General features: G+C 38.6%; 1 protein-coding gene across 1 annotated transcript in view; it reads left to right on the top strand.

Annotated features, from left to right (window-relative positions):
- Positions 1 to 22500, top strand: part of SLC26A9 (solute carrier family 26 member 9) — a 292279-nt gene that overhangs the window by 166911 nt on the left and 102868 nt on the right. The window contains exons 10-11 of the mRNA XM_044076840.1: positions 421 to 498; positions 11552 to 11647. Of these exons, the coding sequence (XP_043932775.1) occupies positions 421 to 498; positions 11552 to 11647 (174 nt within the window). The remainder of the gene's footprint in view (positions 1 to 420; positions 499 to 11551; positions 11648 to 22500) is intronic.

Here is a 22500-nt window from a genome sequence, read left to right as displayed (position 1 = left end):
TCCGTCTAATTTTATCAACTTTCTAGGCTTATAAGAGCAATATTTAAGATCTGTCCCTATTTGTGGGCTTTTGTCCCCCCATTATTTTAGGGTTTACTCAGATTTCTTACACTTATAATGTGAAAGATATGGTAACAGCTGCTGGAGCCAGTTGTACACATCTGTCATGACAAGTCATCACAAGTAGTGTCATGGATGGCTGGAGAGGGGAATAAGCCTGCGTGTGGAGGTGAGGTTGCTGCCTTATACAGGAAGCATCAGGCTTTTATCCACTAGCACTTTTCCCTTAGTACTTCCCTGAGCTTAACAATCTCGAACTGCAAAGCATGTGATACCCTGAGTACTTATGTATTGTTTGCCTCCTTTGCTGCTCAGAATTAGCTCACGTATACTAATCTGTCTGAACACCTCACTTTTCAGGTGGCAAGCTTCTGTGTAATGGCCGTAGTCCTGGTTACACTGCTAACTCTTGGAGTTTACCTACAGCCTCTTCCTAAGGTGAGAAAATATGTATTATGTGCATAAATGTGTATCCAAATCCCAGCTGCCTTGAACCTGTCTTTAGATAAATGTAAAGAAGGAGACAATGTGCTTCTAAGCTAAATGCAAAGCTATATACTAGAAGGAAAGATAGCCAAGCCTGTCCAGTCCACGTAGGTTTGTCTTATGAAAGTATCACAACAAGCTTAAATGTGACTCTGTGTCTTTCTTCACTGACTGTCTGTTCTGTAAAGAACCTTTATTTAAATGTATTCAAACCTGCCAATTTAGTTCTTATGTTTTTACTCTCCTCATGTATAAACCCTGTTATAAATCACTGTCTTTGCAGGAAAAGGTATACTTTTCTATCCAGAACCTCTCTTTTGTCAGTTGTTGTTGTTTGTCTTTCGGCTTTTCCCGGTTCAGGGTCTCCACAGCGGAACTCCGGTCTGCTAATGATTGGCAGTTGGTTTTATGGTGTTGAGTTGCCAGCCTGACGCCCAACCTTCAACAAAGGCATGCCCATTCAACGCATGTCTTTCGAACGCCCACTCGACCATGGGGGGACATGCAGACTCCACACAGAAGGCACTCCCAACCCAAGCCGAGAATCGAACGGGAGAACCTCTTGCTGTAAGGCCACAACGCCACTGCTACACCACCGTGGAAGTAACCTCTCTTGCGTCAGTAACACATTTATTAAAAAAGACCAGTTTCAATAGTAAGCATTACACTACCTTCTTTTACTAGGAAACCCTCTTTATTTCACCACCGCGGAAGTAACCTATCTTGTGTCAGTAACACATTATTTAAAAAAGACCAGTTTCAATACTAAGCATTACACTACCTTCTTTTGCTAGGAAACCCTCTTTATTTTAGAGTGCTCCCCATTTTCTGTTAGCTAACCAAATAGTATACACAAAGGCTACCATCCTGAGAAACATTCCAAGGGTGTATGATTTGGTATATAGTTTTTAAATTTGCTGTTCCAAATGGCATATTATATGTAGGCTACCTGAGCAACTGTTCTATGGTCTATCATTGTTGTTAATCACTTAAGAAGCTCCATTGCATTTGTTTGCTTAAGCATTCTACTGTGAAGTTAAGATAGAATATGTTTTGTGCCTACAGCCTTTACCATCTCATCTACTCCAGTGATCATATTAATCTCAGACCTTGCCCTAGCAAACAACGTAACACTTACCACGGACTCTGTATATCACCCATCACCAACTATACCAATTCCTACAACTAATAATAAGCTTGATATATGTGCTGTTTTATATTTTATTTACTGTGTGGCACCTCCTCTTTAACTATACTTCCTTAAAATTCCACTATCATCTACTTTTGTGAAAGAGCTTATATCTAATAATTTCTAACCTTTTTGTATTTACATTTTTGTACATTGTTAGTTAATTTGTTATTGGAGACTTCTTCAAAAAGTTGTTAAGATTCAATTAAAGTGGTATATTTAAACAATGCACAACTTTATGAGCTTTATAGTGATATATAAGTGAAGTATAATGTTAACTTTATGAGCTTTAGTGATGACAAATATCATCTAAATAAAACAGACAATTAATTTGTGGTCTAGTCCACAATAGACCGTTTGTGCACAAGGAGAAAATAGGGGAGCTAGCACAAGTCCTTGGGAGAGACACCTTTTTGGGAAGGCTGGTGTAGGTGTGATTATTGCTGGTTATCAAAAGAATTAAAAGACAAACTGCTTCAAATACTCATCTTAGGTCTATAAACAGCATCTATATCATGTTATCAAAAGCTGATATAATCGAATACCTAATAATTGGCACCAAAATGTCGAGAGTAGGAAATATTGAAAGCTAATATAATCGTAACTGAAAATGTCAAAAAGTTTTGGTTGGCCACTTCGCAATCCCTGCTTCGGTGCATGTGAACAGTAGATTTTACTGTTCTAACGTATGTGACTGTAAATTAATATAGTAAATACCCATACCACAGTGCAGAAAACTATAAATAATAACATGACTTGCACAATAGTATATTTTATTACATACACATTAAAACGTAGTGTAAATGAAAATAATTAATGTGAAAATAACATTTACAATTGTGCTTGGTGCGTTCATAGACTTAATAAACTGATCTACACCTTCAGAAGCATAGCTATAGCTGTCAAAAAGCCTTCAGGGGTGTAGTCAGAGCGTTTATTTAACACCGATTGCATCCTATACTGTTTCTCCAGTGTCTTTCTTTTCTTCGGTGAAACAGATGAACCTGCCATTAGCTGCAATCTAACTTCATTAACCCTATTTTGCTCACGTACTAACACGTGAAGTACAGCTGCTTTATCACATATACGCTTCCCTAAGAGACAACGTATACGTCTGTGCCATCCTTCTACATAGTTTTGTGTCCTAGGTAAGGATAATGTATTCAGAGAGGAAATATTCCAAAACACAATGGGAAATATAGGAGGGAATCGTGACATCATCACCACCCTAGTTTGTACTTTTCTAGGCCGCCCTAATGCATACACTTCAGTAAAATACGTTAACAACTCCTTACCCTGAATAGGGAAGGTTGTACATAATGATTGAAATGCAGGAAGTACTTCGCTTTCATTCAGGAATGCTAGCGCAACTAACTTCTTAACTGATAGTTGAAATGACGGAGATGTCCCATATAGAGCAGCTAGTCCTAAACCTTGCACTTTCCGGCAGATAGCTTGTGCAAAGTGAAAAAGACAACCTTTGCTTACAATATCATTGAAATTTTTTTTAACACTTTTAATAGATGCCATCTCGAAATCTGTGAGGATGTATTTAACAGAAAATTGCAATTTGTACGATGTCAAGAAGCTGAATACACAATCCCACAAATAGTTATACGCTTTGTATGACTTTTTTGTCATTAGATAGTAAATAAGCGGTACACATTTGCCGGTATCACCACATGTTATGAAGGCATGTATTGTGTGCAGTTGTCTACAAAAGTGAGCTTTAGTAAAGAAAATCCCATCCATAAACCATATAACACTCACACAAATCCTGTAGATTTGCCTTAGTGGTAAATACCAATACATGCGTATTAGTGTGTATGTCAACCATGCGCTGTTGTATGAATCTAACTTGCTTGAGGCAATACTCGGTAGTGTCTACTGTAGGTAGAGAAGTGTGTGCAACAGGGTAGGTTAACATTTGTTTACGCCTCACCCTATTGACCTGCTGCAACATAGACCTACATGAGGGTAAATGCACAGTACTTTCAACAGAAGTAGATGCAATAACATCATCAACAAGTAATGCTGGTGTAGTCCTACAATGTTGTGCTGTCTGTTTTAAGGTATGGCAAGCTGTGTATCATTCCACGTCGGCTGGATCTTGAGCATGTTGGTGAGAGACAGTCTTTAATAATTGTTCACCATCTGCTACACTAACACTAATAGCCCTGTCTTTACATTTCGAAACTAGCTTGTATCTGCAACACCAGTAATGTTTACTTTTCACAGTCCTCTCTAAATTATACAAATAGCCATCTATCTGTAACATTTTCCTATGTTTCTGTGAGATAACAGTTGTATATGTGTTACCTACATTCCTGGACAGAATTGCGAAGTATCAGCCGTGGCTTGTATGCTGTTGTGGTGTAATGCACGATATGTTTTGTTTTCTTACATGATTTATAACACATTCAGAGTTTACTTCTGGGTAAGCATGGTATGTATTATACCATTTACAGAGTAAATGTTTATACCTTTTTTATTAGATGGGGTATACTACTGTGTTATACATCCTTAATGTATGCTTTACTAATTAATTACAAATTAATTAATTACAAAGAAGCGTTCCTGGATGTAAGACGCAATACGTCACTGGTTCTTTCGGGCCAAGTATAACTCTTCGATTAATATATTTACGATTATATTAGCTTTCGTCTGCACTCAACATTTTGGTGCCGATTAATAGGTGTTCGATTATATCAGCTTTCGATAACATGATATAGACGCTATAAACATGGATCCTTTTAAGAGGCCCTTTTCAAATACTTGTTAGTATTGCATTTGTAAGAGAATAAACTGCTTTGATATTATTGTATTTAAGACCAATTATGTGCTGTTTACTAGCTTGCAATCCTGTTTTATATGTAGTTTAGCATTTGACTGTATATGATTTTTTTTCTGATCTTTTGGCTAAGTGGCAAATATTTGCTATTGTTTGACAACTGTAACAGTGATGGGTACAGTGACCTTTGGACATGGTATTGTAACTGTACGTTTGGCATTGTGAGGTATGGTGGCTATTGTGAATGTTATATAAATAGGGGGTTGCTGAGTATGTCACTCCCCATTCTTTGCAGCTTTGGGTATAACAAATGGAAGTCAGGGTTATAGTTGTAATCTGTGTTTTGTAGACATTTGTTTGCTTTAGTCTTTCTTATTGATTTGAAGAAGAAAGCTAAGTAATGGATAATTTAGTGCAGAAGAATATTAAGGGCTGGTATTAGGATGTTATTAAAACTTATATTAGTAGGTGATGCTGGCAATGTCCTTTTTTAATTTCTCCAAGTATTTTGGGTTTCTTATACCATGATGGGAATGGACCCCACTCCTAAGTCAAAGTATGATTAAAGTTCATGAAATTAGTATTATTTAAGTCTTTGATGTCAGCTAGAAGTGCTCTTCGCAACAATGTGCCCAGTAATGACTCCTTCTGCAATTCGTACAGAGTTAGAAGTATTGGTAACATATCTAAATATGATTGTAGATTTTTTTTATAAGACCTGTTGCTTCTACTACTATTGGAACTGTCTGGGTATCTTTCTTTTATGACTTTGTGTATCTCTCTCTGTACACAAGGCATTGTAGTCACTGGGTATAGCGATTTCAATGATCAATGCTACCTTTGTCTTCTTTTCATGGACCTCTATATCTGGTTTTCTCACTTCTATCTTTAGGACTGTTGGTATTGGGTGATCCCATGTGATGTAGACTTCATCATTTTCTATGATGCTTTGTGGCTCATGTTTCCAGTATTTTTCAGCTACTTCAGTATTATAAGGTTTGCACAATCCCCAGTGCAACAGTCTTGCCACATTATTATTATGCCTTTCAGTATACAGTCCTTCTGCCATTAGCTTGTCACAACCAGCAACAAGGTGTGCGACTGTTTCCAATTCTATTTTACAAAACTTACTATTATCTGTTTCGCCCACATGTTCAATGGACTTTGTATACCAACATGTATGTAGCTCACTATCTGGAGCATTAACCTTTCATCTTTTGGTTTGAATTTGCCTCTCCTTAACCATTCCTGCATTCGATCTTAATCAACATGCGGTTCTTCCAGGAGTTTTCCTTACTTGCAACTATATTTATGCATTTTCCACATTTTTTGCCTTTTCATCTGATCCTTCACCTTATATTCTTTCTTTTGTTTTTTGGCACATTCAGTTGCTGTCTGATTTTTATCTACTTCTGGTTTGATTTCCATTCCTGCTTGACGCCGATATGCTTCTGCTAGATTAAGCAGAGAAGTTATCTTAGATTTATTCTTCTCATGTTTCAAAACTTTCACTATGTTTGGGTCTTGTGAGGTCAGCAGATATGCGTGCAGTCCTACGATTGCAGATGCATACATGTAATCAATTTCAAGGAGGACCATACCTCCTTTGGAATGGGGAATATATAATCTTGGTATGCACTGATTTTTTATAAATCATTTGGTGAGCATGAAGCATCCTTCTTGTTTTCCTATATAATGTATCCAACACATTTTGGGGCCAGTCAGTCACTCCAAAACTGTAAGTTAGGACAGGAAGAGCAATCTGGGTTATAGCTTGAATTTTTGTTCCTAGATGTCAATGCTGTTTTCAGAATTAATTTACATCTTCTAAAATGTTCCTTACTAAGTTTTATTCTCATTTTTTCATGTTTTATCATTGAGCCTTCATCAATTCCCAAATATGTATACACTCCCTCTTGCTCAAGTTCTTTTATATCACATTCTTGTCCCAAACTGATGTTTTCTTGGTGCTGGAGCTTTCCTGCTTTAAAGGTTACTTTTGCATATTTATCAAGACCAAATGACATTCTTATATCATCTGAAAAAGTTTTAACTACTTGCAGTTGTGCTTTCAGTTTCTCATCTGATGAGCTATACAGTTTTAAATTATCGACAAAGAGAAGATGAGAAGTCTTTACACTAGGAGCCATATTATAGCCATGGCCTAATCTGTTAAGTAGACATCTTAATGGGTTAAGGGCAAGGCAGAATAGCAGCAGTGACAGGGAGTCACCCTGGAATATCCCCCTTTGAATTTTTAACCGTGGAATAATAATTTGTCCTTTGTCATGGCTTAATTGCAAAGTGGCTTGCGAGAGTTTCATGGTTACTGTACTGTAATCGCTCAGTGTAGGGTGTGTCTTATACATTTTTAAGCACTCTTTTATTCATGAATGTGGGATACTGAAAAATGCTTTTTTGTAGTTAGTCCATGCCAGTGGACTCAATTGGCATAAATTCCAGTGTATAGTTTATACGTCGTCAGAAGCCAAGTTATTGGTCTATAATTTTTAGGATAGCTTGCAGGTTCACTCTTAAGTAGGAGCATTGTTTTTCCTGTTGTTAACCAGGCTGGTGTCTGTTCGGGGTGAGCATATAAATAGTTCTTATTCATTACTAAATCTTTGTGCAAAGATGTTAATATTTTTAACCAGTAAGGTATTGCATCTGGGCCTGTGGTTTTTCTAATTAGAGGCTTTTCTTAACTTTGTTTCAATCTCTCTGGCTGTTACTTTATCCCATTTCATATCCTGTACCTTTAAACTTTTTATTCTTTCTTTTACTTCTTCTATCCATTTAGCATCTTTGTTATGTTTCTCAGGATCTTCATAAATACTTCTCCAAAATGCATTTATATCTTCTTTTTTTGCTGGTCTTTCAACTCTTTTTACCTTATTTTCCAATTCCCTATAAAACTTTTTTGGGTCATCAATAAATTCTTTATTTTTACTTTTCCATTATATTTATCTGTGCATCTTCTAAGTTTTTCTGCCTGTGCTGATATTTTTAGTTTATTATTTGCGATAGTGTATGGTGTATCTTATACATTTTAAGCACTCTTTTATTCATGAATGTGGGATACTGTCACATGCTTTATTGTAGTCAGTCCATGCTAGTAGACTCAGTCGGCATCAATACACTAAATCCTTCACTTCACAGCACTCCATAACTTCAACTTCTATTTTTTTTTACTTCTACTTTACTAATCTTCTTTTCTACATTCCCTCTTTGTGATATTATTTTTTTATTGTGAAATTTTCCATATCCAGATGCCTTTGCCTGTATTTCTCTACGAATATCTTTGGGGCTGCCTTTTTTGTATTGATTAATTTGGCCTTCGACTTTGCAGAGATATTGCACCATATCAGATATCTCTTTCTTTCCCATTTCCATATTTCTTTTTTATACTTTTCAAAAATCTCTAGGTTTTGTTATTTATATTTTCACACTTTCTCAGATGCTTCTTTTTCCAAACAGATCAAAATTTCTTGGTCTTTATAATGTTTTTCACAAATCTGTTGTATTAATGAACACAAATTTTTATTTGAAGCTTCCAGCAGTTTCTCTTGTGGAAATATTTTTCTTTCTTTCAATTTCTCTCTTAATCTTTTTGTAAACCTTGTGTCTGGAAATTGTGGGCTTTTTGCATAAAAGTAACAATACATAATTTCTTTTTTATCCTCAATAGTCCACTTTGTCATCCTTATGCCTCTTCTTTGGCCTATCAGTTTATGTGTTTTTTGTGGACTACTACTTCCTTCTACAACAGGGGGGGGGTCATCCTCCCCCTGAGCCTGACCTGGCCCCATTGTAGGAATGTTTCCGTATTTTGAGGATTCTGCACTGTCATTTTTCCAGACCTGGCACCAGTGCGCCTACCAGGACTGGGCACTTTTTTATCCTGGGTCTTGTGCACCCAGCTATCTTTATTTAATCCTTGACCTACTTCTGTCCATGATATATGCTATATAAAAATACAGTCTATATATCAGTGTTGTCGTGGTGAGGTTTTGTGAAAAACAGGGTCCACCTCATGAAGGTACTCACCAAGACTTGAGGATAAATTCAATTTCAGTAATACACTGCTGAATTGTTGTCTCTCCATTCGGACACCAATCATCTCTCCATTCGAACCCTATCATCTCTCTATTCAGACCCCATCATCTCTCTATTCGGATCCCATCATCTCTCCATTTGGACCCCATAATGTCCCTTTGTGCATCATCTCATGGCTTCAGAAATCAGTTCCATTTCTGCATTTCCACATCATCAAAACCTGCCAATTGCAGCCCATAACAGCTTGTGCTTGGGGTATCTTCTTCATTCATCCCATGCAAGCTATGGCTCTGATGTATAAAATGTATTATATTATACTATGAAACCTCAGTGATACTCAAAATGCTTCATGCTTATTAGATCATTCCTGTAATTAATATTCAAAGGCCTATTGTAAATCCAGCATTATCCACAAGACAAATCCTAGTACCTGTAGCTATTAAAAAAAGGTATAGCTGATAGGAGGGATCTTCCACCTTCCCCAAAGTCAGACTGACACAATACACATACACACATACGCAAACACACACACACAAATTTTTCAAAAATAATTAAAAAATACTCAGAGAACAGCAGATGCACACACAATTAAGACAGTTTGTCCTTTGTATTTCTTTTTCCTTATGGCATGTAGTAGTCTTCTTTCGGCTTTTCCCGGTTAGGGGTCGTCACAGCGGAACTCCAGTCCGCTAATGATTGGTAGTTGATTTTTACATGCCGAGTTACCAGCCCTGACACACAACCTTCAACGAAGGTACGCCCATTCACGCATGTCTCCACGCTGAAGACGCTCTAGCTGAGAATCGAACCGGACAGCGTCTTACTGTGAGGAGACAACGTCACCGCAGCACCACCTTTTTTTAATTTTATTTCTCGTTTTACTATCACTCCAGTACACATCTACAATAGCCGATTACAAAACTGCATGGAAAGCAGCTCACACATCAGGAAAAGATCTTCTAGATGTGTGCCTGGGATCTCACGCTAACAAGTTGCTATTGCCAAGACTTATTATGCTGTCTGAGAATCCAAAATGACTACAAGTACCTTCAGTGCCAGATTCATAGACAGCATGAAAAGCAGAAAGAAAAACAGACCTGTAAGCTGCATTTCAAAAATTTACTACAAGCATCAACATCAGCTTTATTAAAATGCTTATCTGAGAACTACGCAGTGAAAAACAAACAATAAGCAGGACAACCAAAATAAATAAGTTATAATCAGCCCAAGCTAAATAAAGTAAAACAAGCAAATGAATACAAATTAGGGCACATTACATACCATAGGCAAGCTCAGTATATCACTCAGATATCCACTGTGATACAGAAGAGGCAGAAGAAGATTAAAGGTCCTTAAAATAGTGCCCTTATTTTAAAAAGTAAGTGATTTCTTTTTTCTTTCTTTCACAGTGGCATTGTATATTAGTAACAACCCACACCTGTGTGTGGGTAATGCTGGATTTACCCATACCTTGAGATTCATTGGTTCATAGGTAAATACTATCATCGATGCCCTTGTGAGCCATTTTAAGCTTAGCAAATTTCACTCAGAGGTGAGAAAAAAAATTGTACCTCATGTTTGTAAGGTAAAAACCTTAACCATTATGCCAACCCCCAACGCCATGACAGCATGTCAGCATAGTATTGCAAGATTTATAGGTAGTTAATCTGTGCTTGTATGGAAAACTCCGTGTTTCAAATCTTCTTTTCTCCATGCTTGAGTCTGGTTACTTTTAAGAAGGATTGGAAACACCATGTTGCACTTATTTATGCTTTAATTATTTTAAATGAGTTGTTTGTATTGTTTTGTGCATTTACAAGGTGGCATTCTAGTTTATGTGACTGAAATTTTGAAAAAAGGCTATGCCTATACAACAACTAGCTTAAATTTAATTAAATGAAATGAACAAATATACAGTTGTATTTTTTTTTCAAAATGCTGAACATTTGTTTAATACTAAAAAGGTATGCTGTTCAGAAACGTGCATTGTCCTGGAGGTGGTCTTACATTCTGGAATCTCTTGTACAAACTGGCATAAAATTTCAGAAAACCTTGGCCACACCACTTACTCTGTAGCTGACTGGCATACTGTTTCACGCTTAGACAGCTGGCTAGTACAGCCTTCATCATTACGTGGAAAATAGAGAAGACCCTTCCCAGCTGTCACTGGTGGAAAACTATACAAGAGCGCTGAGACTCTGATCTACCAAGGCAGTACTGAACTGTTCTAGCATGTGAAGAACAGGACTGAGCTATTACACGTAGGACTCCAGGAAAGGAGAAATCCCATTTAAAAAGTGACAACTAAATCTTAGAAAAAAGCAAGGCGGTTTATACTTCTCACCTTGTAACTTTTGCTTACCTTTTTTCTTTGACTATATTGAAGAGAAGTTATGCTGGGTAGCCACAGTGGTGCAGCGGTTAGCATTGTCGCCTCACAGCAAGAGGTTCCCTGGTTTGATCCTTGGCTGGGGTGCCTTCTGTGCGGAGTCTGCATGTCCTCCCTGTGGTCACGTGGGTTTCCTCCGGGTGCTCCGGTTTCCTCTCACACCTCAAAGACATGCTGTAGGTGGATTGGACACTCTAAATTGGCCCTAGGTGTGACTGCATGTGTGTGTGTGTGTGTGCCTTCTGTGGAAGGTTGGGTGCTGGGCTGGCAACTCGACACTGTAAAACTCCACTGCCAATCATGAGCGGACAGGTGATCCACTGTGGTGACCCCTAACCTGGAAAAGACAAAAGAAGAAGAAGAAGAGAAGCTATGCTCACATGCTGGAAACAGGTGGGCATTTGTAGCAGACAAACATGGAAAGTAGTATTCTCTAACCTGTGAAGTATGTAGAACAGCAGTTTAACACACAGACTGCATGTAATAAACTACTTCCCAATGCATAGCAATGTTTCTGAGCATGTAGAGTTCCATGTATTTTCATACTTTTTAATTGCATACAATATTTTCTCATCTACAGTCTGTTCTTGGTGCTTTAATTGCAGTCAACCTGAAGAACTCATTGGTACAGCTTTCTGACCCATACTACCTGTGGAAGAAGAACAGGCTTGACTGTGTGAGTACCTATGTCAGACAGGCTTTACTATCATCAGGAATAGCTGTATTGCTTTATAATCTCCCCCACGCACACACAATCCTCCTATCTCATACTGTTGGATAACAGATGTATATATTTTCATACCTCTCCTTGTAATTTTTACTCCAAAACTCTCCGTCTAATCCCCAACACTGTTTTTCTTACCTCTTTCAGATCTACCTGGATGCTTACACTTGTTTTTCTCTGAAATAAAGTTAATTCTACTTTCTGTAATCAAGTTATTTGTATATTGAGGTAGTTTTTAAACTGTTACTGTTTGGATAGTCCCTGAAATCTTACTGTTGGATGGACAATTTTGAAAAATGTGATTTTTATATCTACCTGTTGCCTGCTGTAATCTACAACCCAGGTTTGGGTGTGAAACTGGTCAGAAGAAATAAAACACAGATTTTTCAATATTCATAATAAAATGTATTTATTTATTTTTGTTTGTGCACTTCCTGAGTGCTCTATAATATATGTAATCTGGCAGTTAGTACAGAGGATTAAGGTCTTGAATTGTTCATGAGTTGCTTGCAGTAGTTAGGAGTTTGAGTCCCACTATGTTATTTGCCAGTTTGTGACTGAGTAAGTCACTTAACCAGATGTTGCTCATGAGCTTCTCCTAAAAACAGACAGTGGTGTCCGGTGAGCTTACCTTGTTAACAAATGCATAAAATAAAAAAGAACCATATTGTTTTTATGATTGTCTACAACAACATGTCCTGAGACCATCATACATTATTAAAGTTGGCTGTTTCGTATTAATTATTGTCCTTTAACATTTAGTATTTAGTAATATCCTTGTAACCTTGATGAGTGGATGGGAAATAGGAAATACACCTCAGGGATCACTTCTGTGTCTCTGCGGGACAGTGGCACAGGAAAATAACTTTCTTGGGTGGCGTAAGCTATGGAACCTTGTTGGCTAGGCTTACGTAGGCCCTTGGGCCGATAGCCTAGTACCTACCTATAAACCTATGAGACCTATAAAATAAATTCAGCCCTAGTTTAGCATCCATGTTCTTCATGGACAGGGGCAACAGGTAAATGCCCCAACATATCCTTGTTTTCCCTCCTCTGAATTAGCCATACAGAAAATATATGGGCTAAAAACTAACATGGGAATGTAAGGTTAGGCTTCTCACGGTCCTCACAGATCAATAACCTAGTAAGTACCAATGGACCTACTGAGTTACGTGCCTATAAGGCAAATGCTTCTAAAGCCACTTGTAAAAGCAAATGTACATCTCACTTTGTAGGTAGTTTTTACAAAACATTTTAAAAAAGGCTATTTAATTGTGACAGCTATATAAGCAGTGAATATTAGTTGGTAAAAAGGTACAGAAGTTATATCAATCTGTGTCAGATGTAACCCTTAACAGTGATAGTTAAATAAGAATCTGAGGAATGTAGAGTTGTGTCCATCCATTTCAGACTTAATTTCCACAGTCTTGTAAGTAACCAGAATCTAGTTCGATGCATAGATATATGGCTTGCTTAGTGAAGAGCGAAGGCTGCATAATTGCTACATTTCATAGTGGTGTACCTAAAATGTTAGCACAAGCATTAACTAAACTTCAACTAGTATGACTGTAAAAACAAACAATATATTTTTCATTCATTTTAACTGAAACTTTTATTTTCCTACAAGCTCCATAAAATAACAGCCATGTGTGCCAGTTTTTTAGAATATTAAGCACAAAAGTAAATAAACATATCCTGTACATTTCAGCAAGAAAGGCTGTATTTGAAATTTTAAGTTCCACAGACATGAATTGAAAGATTACTCATCTAGAACATTCAATTTCATGTATTTTTCATATTTTGGAACACATTTCTTATAAAAATATTAGGGAAATACAGTTCACTTCCTGCAATAAAATGTGGCATACATGTTCTATTTTACAATAATGATATGGTCATTTTGCAATAGTCAACAAGCTGTCCTAAGGCTATAAAAATGACCTGGAAAGTGATGTAATTCCACTAAATGCATAGCTAAAATGCAGATGTATGGTTATTGAAGGATAGCTGCTGTAAGAGATTAAAAAACATTTTGTCATATCTTAATCTTTTAGCTGTACTAAGATCCCCATGTCACACTAGATAGTTAATGTTATTTTGTAAGATTCTCCCCCAAAATAGCACGCATTCTGCCTTGCATGCACAAAACTGATCAGAATATGCTGAATAGACATTTTGAATGAAATAAGTGCATGCAGGGGACTACCCCTTGAATCAGAAGATGTATAGACATTTCTCTGAAATAAGTTTATGCAGGGGCAACCACTTGGTCCCACCAAAGGTGCCTATAACCCCACGCCCCTTGCCAGTGTCACTTAAGATCATCTGTAAGGCCATCATTGCTCAGTGAAAGGCAAACACTTTTTGTTCAAAAAAAGCAAGAATTTAACTTTCCCCTTCAACAAGTTCAAGGAAGCATGTTTTGTAAACATGGTGGTTGAATTTGTAAGAATTCAACAAAACAGAGTACCTATTTTGCCTCCTACATGTATTAATGAAGACTGCCATGCTGAAACTGGTTTTCAACCAAAGGTTCTTTTCCCACAGTGCACTCTATGTGCCCATAGTCTGATGTTTTTTTGGAAGTATTGTGAACTACTACTTTACATAGTAATTTCTGGAGAGAAAATATGCATATATTTGAATGAGTGACTTCTTGACTTATGTTTTCTCCCCATCTCCTACACATATGTAATGGGCACATTTTGTGTTGGCTGTACAGAGTGACTAAATAAAGCAGTTTTATGAAATAAACACTTCTTTACAGAAAGTATTCTCCACTTCTTCGCTTTGTCAACAGGAACCACCAAGTCTCTTGAATGGCTTATTCCACAGGGATGAGAGCACTAACTTTTCTTTTCACAGTAAGCCTTCAGTTCTACAGACTCAATAGATTAATCATTCATGCTGGAAGAAAGTGGACAGAGCAACGCACACCATGTTATATAGAGTTTTCAGGGTCATAAATCTTAATTTTAATGTCACTCAGATATAAGTTAGGGGAAACAAATCCTATAAGAAACATGCATGGAATTTAATGTAGACGCACTGAGGTATGTAATAAGGAATCCTAATAGCATGGAAATGCTATCACAGGGAGAAAAAAGTCATGCTTTACTAACATGTGAGAGTGTAGGGATCATTTTATAGGGAAGAAATAGAATATACATACTGGAATGAAGAAAAGTTGTCATTAGTGCCTAGTTGTTATTTTATGCCTTCAGAAACAAGTGTATGATATTCATTATTATTTACCCAAGTGGACCTCCTTTGAAAAGAGTATTTGCAGTCATATGTCTCAGATTCCATTTGGAGATCTCAGAAGAAGGGAACCACTGCTGGTTCATACTTAGAACTTACACCAGCAATGATTTCCTTTGGAAAACAGTGATTGACATTATGTTCCTGGGTATCTTTTGCATCTGACAACTGACAGTTGAGAAATTTCACCTTAACCACCTGAAGAGGAGCAGAAGAAGTGACTATAAGCTGTGGAATACATGACACTAGCAATCAACGAGGTGATAAGGAATCACAAAGGTGATGATGAGGCTTTCTGCATTCTTGCACCAAAGATCTGCTCTGTTTCTCCTGATAAAAAGAAAAATAAATCATCTGGAAATGTTTCTACTAACACAATATTACCTGTATGGAAATATTAAATCAAGTTTTCTTTTCCTGAGAATCCCAGTAGCTAGCTAGGACTTGAGACATCCACTTATACTGAATATTAAGCCAAACTGCCATAGTAAGAATATCAGCTGTGACCAGATATGTCTAGCATTACTACCAACTGCAGAAGTACTTGTCATACAGGTGGCAATCCACTAAGCACAGAAGAGGTTATCAGGGACCTGGGGACCCAGGTTGACAGTGGCCTTTCTTTTGACACTCACGTTGCTAAAGTGGTTAGAAAGACCTTCTACATTGCCCACCTGATCATGAAGGGATTCACATCCAGATCTAGTGAGGTCATTGTTCCCCTGTACTCTTCACTTATCAGACCAATGATCGAGTACAATGCCCCATTCGGGATGTATCTCGCCCGACATCTGCAGCAATTGGAGAGACCCCAAAAGTTCCTCACCAAAAGGATAAAGGGACTCCAAAATCTGTCATATGCTGCCAGATTGAAGAAACTCCAGCTCTATTCAGTCGCATACCGTCTGCTCAGAGGTGACATGTGCCTGACATACAAGGCCATGTCCAACCCGGAATTAATGGACATGCTCCACCTCAAAAAATCCAAATCCACCAAAACCACTAGAGCAAGTGACTTAAACCTTAGCACGGATATAAATAGGACATGCTGGAGGGATAGGTTTATCACTCAGAGACTCCCTATGCTGTGGAATAGAGTCCTGGTCCATGTGAGGCAGAGCACCTCGCTGGCTCTGTTCAAGAGAAATCTTGACCTGTGGATGGGAGATCGTAGGTTTACCCCGGGAATCATCTCTGTGTCACTGCTGGACAGAGGCACAACAAACTAATGGGCACAGTATTTTTTCATATAAGGGGTGGCGTAAGCCACAAAACTTTGGGCTAGGCTTATAAATGCCTTAGGGCAGATAGCCTAGTATAAACCTATGAACCTATGAACCTATACAAATATAGCTTTTATGAGTACAGTGTAGTCAAATAACAATAAACACATTTACACATATTCCTAAAGTGTAGTCAGATAACAGTAAAACATATTTAAACATTTCTGACTCTTCTTATATCAATTTATGTGAGAAGCAGCAACACAGACTCATATCAGAATACAAGCTAATACCTTGTTACAGTGTATAAAACAGCAGACCAAAAATATCTGGCCAAATATGAATCTGTCATTGTACATGTGGGTGTTAATAACCTCAGACGTACCTCCCTGGACTACATGAAGAGAGACATGGAGGAGCTCTCAGATTATGTAGCCCAGGTGGGTATGACCCTAGCCCTGAGCAGCATCCTACCATCACCCAGAATGATACCACAGTACAAGCAGAAAATTATTGATTTCAGCAACTGGAGAAGTTTCTGGTGTCATTCTAGGGGGATCCAGTATCTGTCTGCCTGGGATGACATGATTGACAGACCTCGATGCTTTGCCAGAGATGGCCTGCATCTGTCACCCCTGGGCTTCCGGATACTGGCCAAGGCTCTTGCCACCCCTATAGTTCCTTTTTTAGGCGGTGTTCCAAACACCAAATTACCACCGTAACAGCTACAAACAAATGCAATTTGAGGGTTATGCTGCTCAACGCTAGAAGTCTAAATCTCAAAATGCACTTGCTCGAAGTACTCCTTAAAATGGAGAACATCGACATTTGTGCTGTAACAGAGGCCTGGTTCAAGGCAGCAGAAAGCACGCCTGCACTACCAGGCTACAACTCATTCCACACCGTTCGGCCCCAAAACTTTGACCGAAGCTCCAAAGGCGATGGCATTTCCGTATTCATAAAGGATGCGCACACCTCCAAACAGGTAGCCCAACATAACGCATCTGAGATACTTCAGGTGCAGCTAACATTGGGTAAGACAGCGATTCAGGTTGTAGCCTGCTATAGGTCCCCAACCATGTCCCAAGATTCACACTCCACATTCCTAAGCACCCTGGAGAATATTAGGGTCCAACCTAACATTCTCATACTGGGCGACTTCAACTACCCCTCCATTAACTGGGAAAACTACTCATGTACCAATACACTTGCCCAACGCTTTCTGGAATTCCCAATTCCAATGCCCTGGACCAGCTTGTTCTTACCCCCACTAGAGGTAGCAACATCCTTGACCTGGTCATTACTAACATGGGCAACTGTTGCTCTATACTAATAGACAACTCCTCCCTGGTTAGATCCAATCACAAGCTAATCATCTTGGAAATTCACATCCCACCCAGTCCCCCAACAAAGGTAACCACCATGCAAAACTTCTCCAAAGCTAACTTTGGGCTCCTAAAAACAGAGGTGGCTAACTTCATGGCACCCATGCAAATGGAGAATAGTTGCATGACCGCCATATACTACACCAATGCACTGTACGAACATGTACACAAATGCATGGATCCCGCCATACCCAGTAGAACTAAAATGCTCTCCTCAAAAAAAAGGAAGCCAATCTAGTGATCCCCTGCTGTAAACAAACTGTACAACAGAAGGAGGAAAATGATGCGGAATAAAGTGAAGTCCCAAGACTGGAAAAACTCCCTTATCAGCCGCAACAAAAAGTTGAGATCCCTCATGAAATCATCTAAAGCTAGCTATGAAAACAGAATTGCAGCAGATAGTAAACACAACCACAAGGCCTTCTATAGTGATGTACAGAATATCCATGGCAATACCAAGATTTGCACAGTGGTACCTTCAATATGAGTCAACAGATATTGCAAATATACTGGCGCGGACAGATTCAGTGCTAACTTTACCCCTTTCTCCCCCCACAAAAGGACCAACCACAATACCAGTAGATTGCCAGGCACCCAGTACTACTGCTGCACTGGTTAAAACAGCACTGTCTAAGGCCAAGAATACAGCTTCTAGGGGACCTGACAGTATCCCTGGCTGTGTTCTGCATGAACTACAGAGTGAATTGGCACCTCATCTGTGTGCCCTGTTCAATCACAGCCTCACCTCAGGCTTTGCCCCTACCAAATGGTGCACTGCTACAGTCATCCCTCTCCACAAAGGAGGAGCAACTACAGACCCTGTGAACTATTGCCCCATTAGCCTGATGAGTCTGATATGCAAAGCTATGAACGCATCATCATGGACCTAATAAACAAGGATATAAGGAATCTCCAAACTCTGGATCCTATACAGTTTGGTTTTGTGAAGGGTAGATCACGCCTGCTCAACTTGGTCAACTTCTTTGAGTCAGTCACTAGAGCTGTGGATGAAGGTAAGTTGATTCATACAGCCTACCTTGATCTAGCCAAGGCCTTTGATGCCATTCCCCATTTAGGAATTATAGAAAAACTTACTAAGCTAGGCATCAACCCCTATATCACTAGGTGGGTTGCAAACTGGCTCACAGACAGAACCCACAGTGTGAAAGTAGCTGACTCCAAGTCAGACTGCCGACCAGTCACGAGTGGAGTCCCACAGAGTTCAGTCCTGGGTCCTCTCCTGTTTGGTATCTACTTCTCTGAAGTCCAGGCCAACACAAAGGGACTCTGGCTGATAAAGTTCGCAGATGATTGCAAGTTGGGAGCTATTATTAACTCCCCAAGTGATGTTGACATCCTACAGAAAGGCCTCACTGAGACCAATGACTGGTGTCAGAACCATGGCCTTAAGCTCAATGCCAAAAAATATGTCTTCATCCCCTTTGGGAAAAACCCGGTTCCCTTGAATTACCACATTGATGGTAGTCCACTGAACACAGAAGGCATTATAAGAGATCTGGGAACACAGGTTGACAGCAACCTCTCTTTGGACAACTACGTTGCCACTGTCATCAGAAAGTCCTTCTATGTGGCACATCTCATTACGAAGGGTTTTGCCTACAGGAAGAAAGAGGTCATTGTCTCCCTCTACTCTTCCCTCATTAGACCAATCATCGAGTACAAAGCCCCATTTGCCATATACCTCACTAGACACCTGCAACAACTGGAGAGAATGCAAAAGTACCTCACAAAGAGGATTCTAGACCTTAAACACTTGTCCTATATGGACAGACTCAAACTCCAACTATTCTCTGTCTCATATCGCCTACTTAGAGGCGATCTCTGCTTGGCTTACAAAGTCATGTCTGACACAGCTCTGTTAGAAATGCTACATCTAAAGAAATCCCAATCCCTCCACACCACATGCTTCAGAGACCTCAACCTCATTACCACAATCAACAGAACATGCTGGAGGGATAGGTTCATAACCCAGAGACTGCCCATGCAATGAAATAGACTTCCCATACATGTCAAGCAGAGCACCTCACTGGCCCTCTTCAAGAGAAATCTTGAAGAGTGGATGGGAAATAGAAAATCCACCCCGGGGATCACTCCAGTGGCTCTACTCGACAGAGGCACTAGGAACTAAGGTTGGGTGGCACGATGCCAGGGTAATCCTATGGGCTAGGCTTGTAAAGGCTCCAGGACCATTAGCCTAGTACACACCTATGAACCTATGAATCTATGAACCAACTACACTACAATCAACAGCTTCAGGATTTCCATGGAGTACAAAACAAAGTCAAGAAACAATACCAAAATGTTAAGGAAACCATTACTGGAGTATCATAACTGTTAAGCTGACAAGATAGATAGTGAAATATTTCTGTGCAGAATTGTTTGCCTATGGACTATAAGCAAACATTAATTTCAAGAGGAATCACTACAGAGGCTCCATGTTGAACACTGTTATATCTCTCTAGCAGTACTTCAGTCCAAGAAATGCTGGCACATTTGTAGAAAGTACAAGTTACAAATGTTTCAGGTAAAAAAAGTACTCCTTTAGTTTGACTTTTTTTCCTCTTTCCTTGCTATGCTCTAACTCTGTATTTAACTTTGAGCAGCAGCCATGTCTTCTCAGAGAAGTCTCCATTGCTGATGCATGTTGCAGCTCCATTTAGATCAGCTGGTAATCAACTTTCTATATTTTTGGTGCCCATGTTTAGTTTCTTCAGATGTACCTTTAATATGTCTCTGTAATATTTATTTTCTCTACTGTGGAGTCTCATTCTGTAATTGTAATTAAGCTAGATATTTTACAATGGGTCTCAGCACTGAAAATTTAGACACTCATATATCATAGCCACTTCAGCAGAAGTGATTTCTGAAGATTATTTTTTCCCATTCTGATGGCATCTACTTTAGTAAGAGCACCACTGATACTGTGGTGATCTTCTCAGATGATGCACATGATAGTCATGTTATGCCATTACTGGTACCTTTCAAGGTCTTATGTGGTATCCGTAAATTGTACATGTTTTGCATCCATTAAAGATGATAACTAAACTGTCTATCTGGATCACAGCTGGATTTTGGAATACTTCTGTAAGTCACTACCAATGAAGACACATTGAAATAGCTTCCCGAAGTAAGTACCGGTGTATTCATCTTTATTCTAAATCTCACTGTCAGTGTTTAAAGGAGTCAAATCTGTCAAGTTAAAATAAATTGCTGCTAGTTTACAGAGCCATGTCCAAAAATCAGCAGAGCTACCCTGCCACTCTTTCAGCCAGTGGTGCCTTCTTAAGGACTATTTACTAGACATTGAACAGGATGATCAGATGACCATATACTTTCATTTGCTCAGTATGGGACTAATTGACTTTTGCAGAAATCTGTAAAGACATTGAAGGAGTTTGAGAGGTCAGTCCTGGTATAGAAAAGTATGCCCCAGTCATCAGTGTTCTGGGGGTCAATGACGATTATTTGAAAATGTACATCTTCACATGGAGTAGACCAAGACAAAAGAGTCCTTCATACATTCTGTATTTAACTAGAATTCCAGTAGTAAGACAATTTTATGAAAGAAAGAAGGAAAGAAAGAAAAAGAAAGAATAATATGAAGCCAAAATATGATCAGAATGATAACGTATATAGTCTTACTTAAGCAAATTCTACATAACGAAGCAGTACGGTTTTAAAACCATCTAGAGAAAATTAATAACCATCTGGTCATAAAGAACTTCAGGATGTGGATATATTTTGAACCTCAGCAAAACATCATCAGTCCTCCCCATGAAATGCAAGCAAGAGGTTGGCATAATGGTTAAGGTGTTTACAGACACAAGGTGTAGGGCTTCTTCTCACATGAGATAATTGGCTACGCTTAAAATGGCAGTTAGCCTGGAACTAACCTAAGTAATGATTATGAACTCGTATATCTACATTAGGTAAATCAAAGCTACATGCTTATTATTTTGTTACTCCTGGCACTGTCCTTTGACCTTTCCAATAATAAAGGCCATGATAGTTATATATCAAAATGGTCTGAATCCAAGGAAGATTCTGAAAGAACGTCATTAGAGAGAGAAAACAAACGGTCAAAATAATATTGATGCATATTGTCCTGTAATGAAGAGCAAGATAACACTGATGTAATTCATAATCAGCTTGACTTTGTGTGAATAATAACGGCATTCACATTCTTCTAGAATTTTCTTATTGTTTCAAATACTCCGAATGACTTTGTGAAACTTTAGTACCTCTTTCCTATTGCCAGCCTTGCATTCTTCATTTATATGTTATGTAGACCTCTGGTTGTGATGTTATTATTTGTTTGATGGAATGCCTAACACATCCAGAATGGTAAAGCAGTCTGAGAGAAACTATAAGGATAGTGAGGACCACATTATGTAATGACATACCAAAAATGTTTCTGGGTTTGGGAGTATCCCAGACATCTTTCACTTTAAACACATTCAGGTATATTGTAACAAAAATGAATTCTGGTCTTCAAAAATGGTTCATATAGAATGGAATAAGGTGTGTGTGTGTGTGTGTGTGTGTGTGTGTGTGTGTGTGTGTGTGTGTGTGTGTGTGTGTGTGTATATATATATATATATATATATATATATGTGTGTGTGTGTGTGTGTGTGTGTGTGTGTGTGTGTGTGTGTGTATTCATATACATACATACATATATATGGTTACAATTAGGAAGAGCTAGCATTCACTTGAGTGAATGCTTTTTCATGCTCTAAAAAAGCAAACATTCATGTGAGCAAACATTCTTCCTAATGGAGTTTCCGCCAGCAGTCTTTTGAATGGGATTATCATACAGTGGGATAAGGGAATCTCAGAGTTGGTATGAATAATTAGCAGGAGATGTGGGGAGGCAGCCCCCCACATGGGGTTGTGCAGTGGTGCCTGATCCCTA

The sequence above is a fragment of the Protopterus annectens genome, chromosome 7.part0 (assembly GCF_019279795.1).
Source record: "Protopterus annectens isolate FY-2018-M chromosome 7.part0, PAN1.0, whole genome shotgun sequence".
NCBI classification, from domain to species: Eukaryota; Metazoa; Chordata; order Ceratodontiformes; family Protopteridae; genus Protopterus; species Protopterus annectens.
Note: the sequence above shows the minus strand (reverse complement) of the source record. Positions and strands in the feature narration are given on the sequence as shown.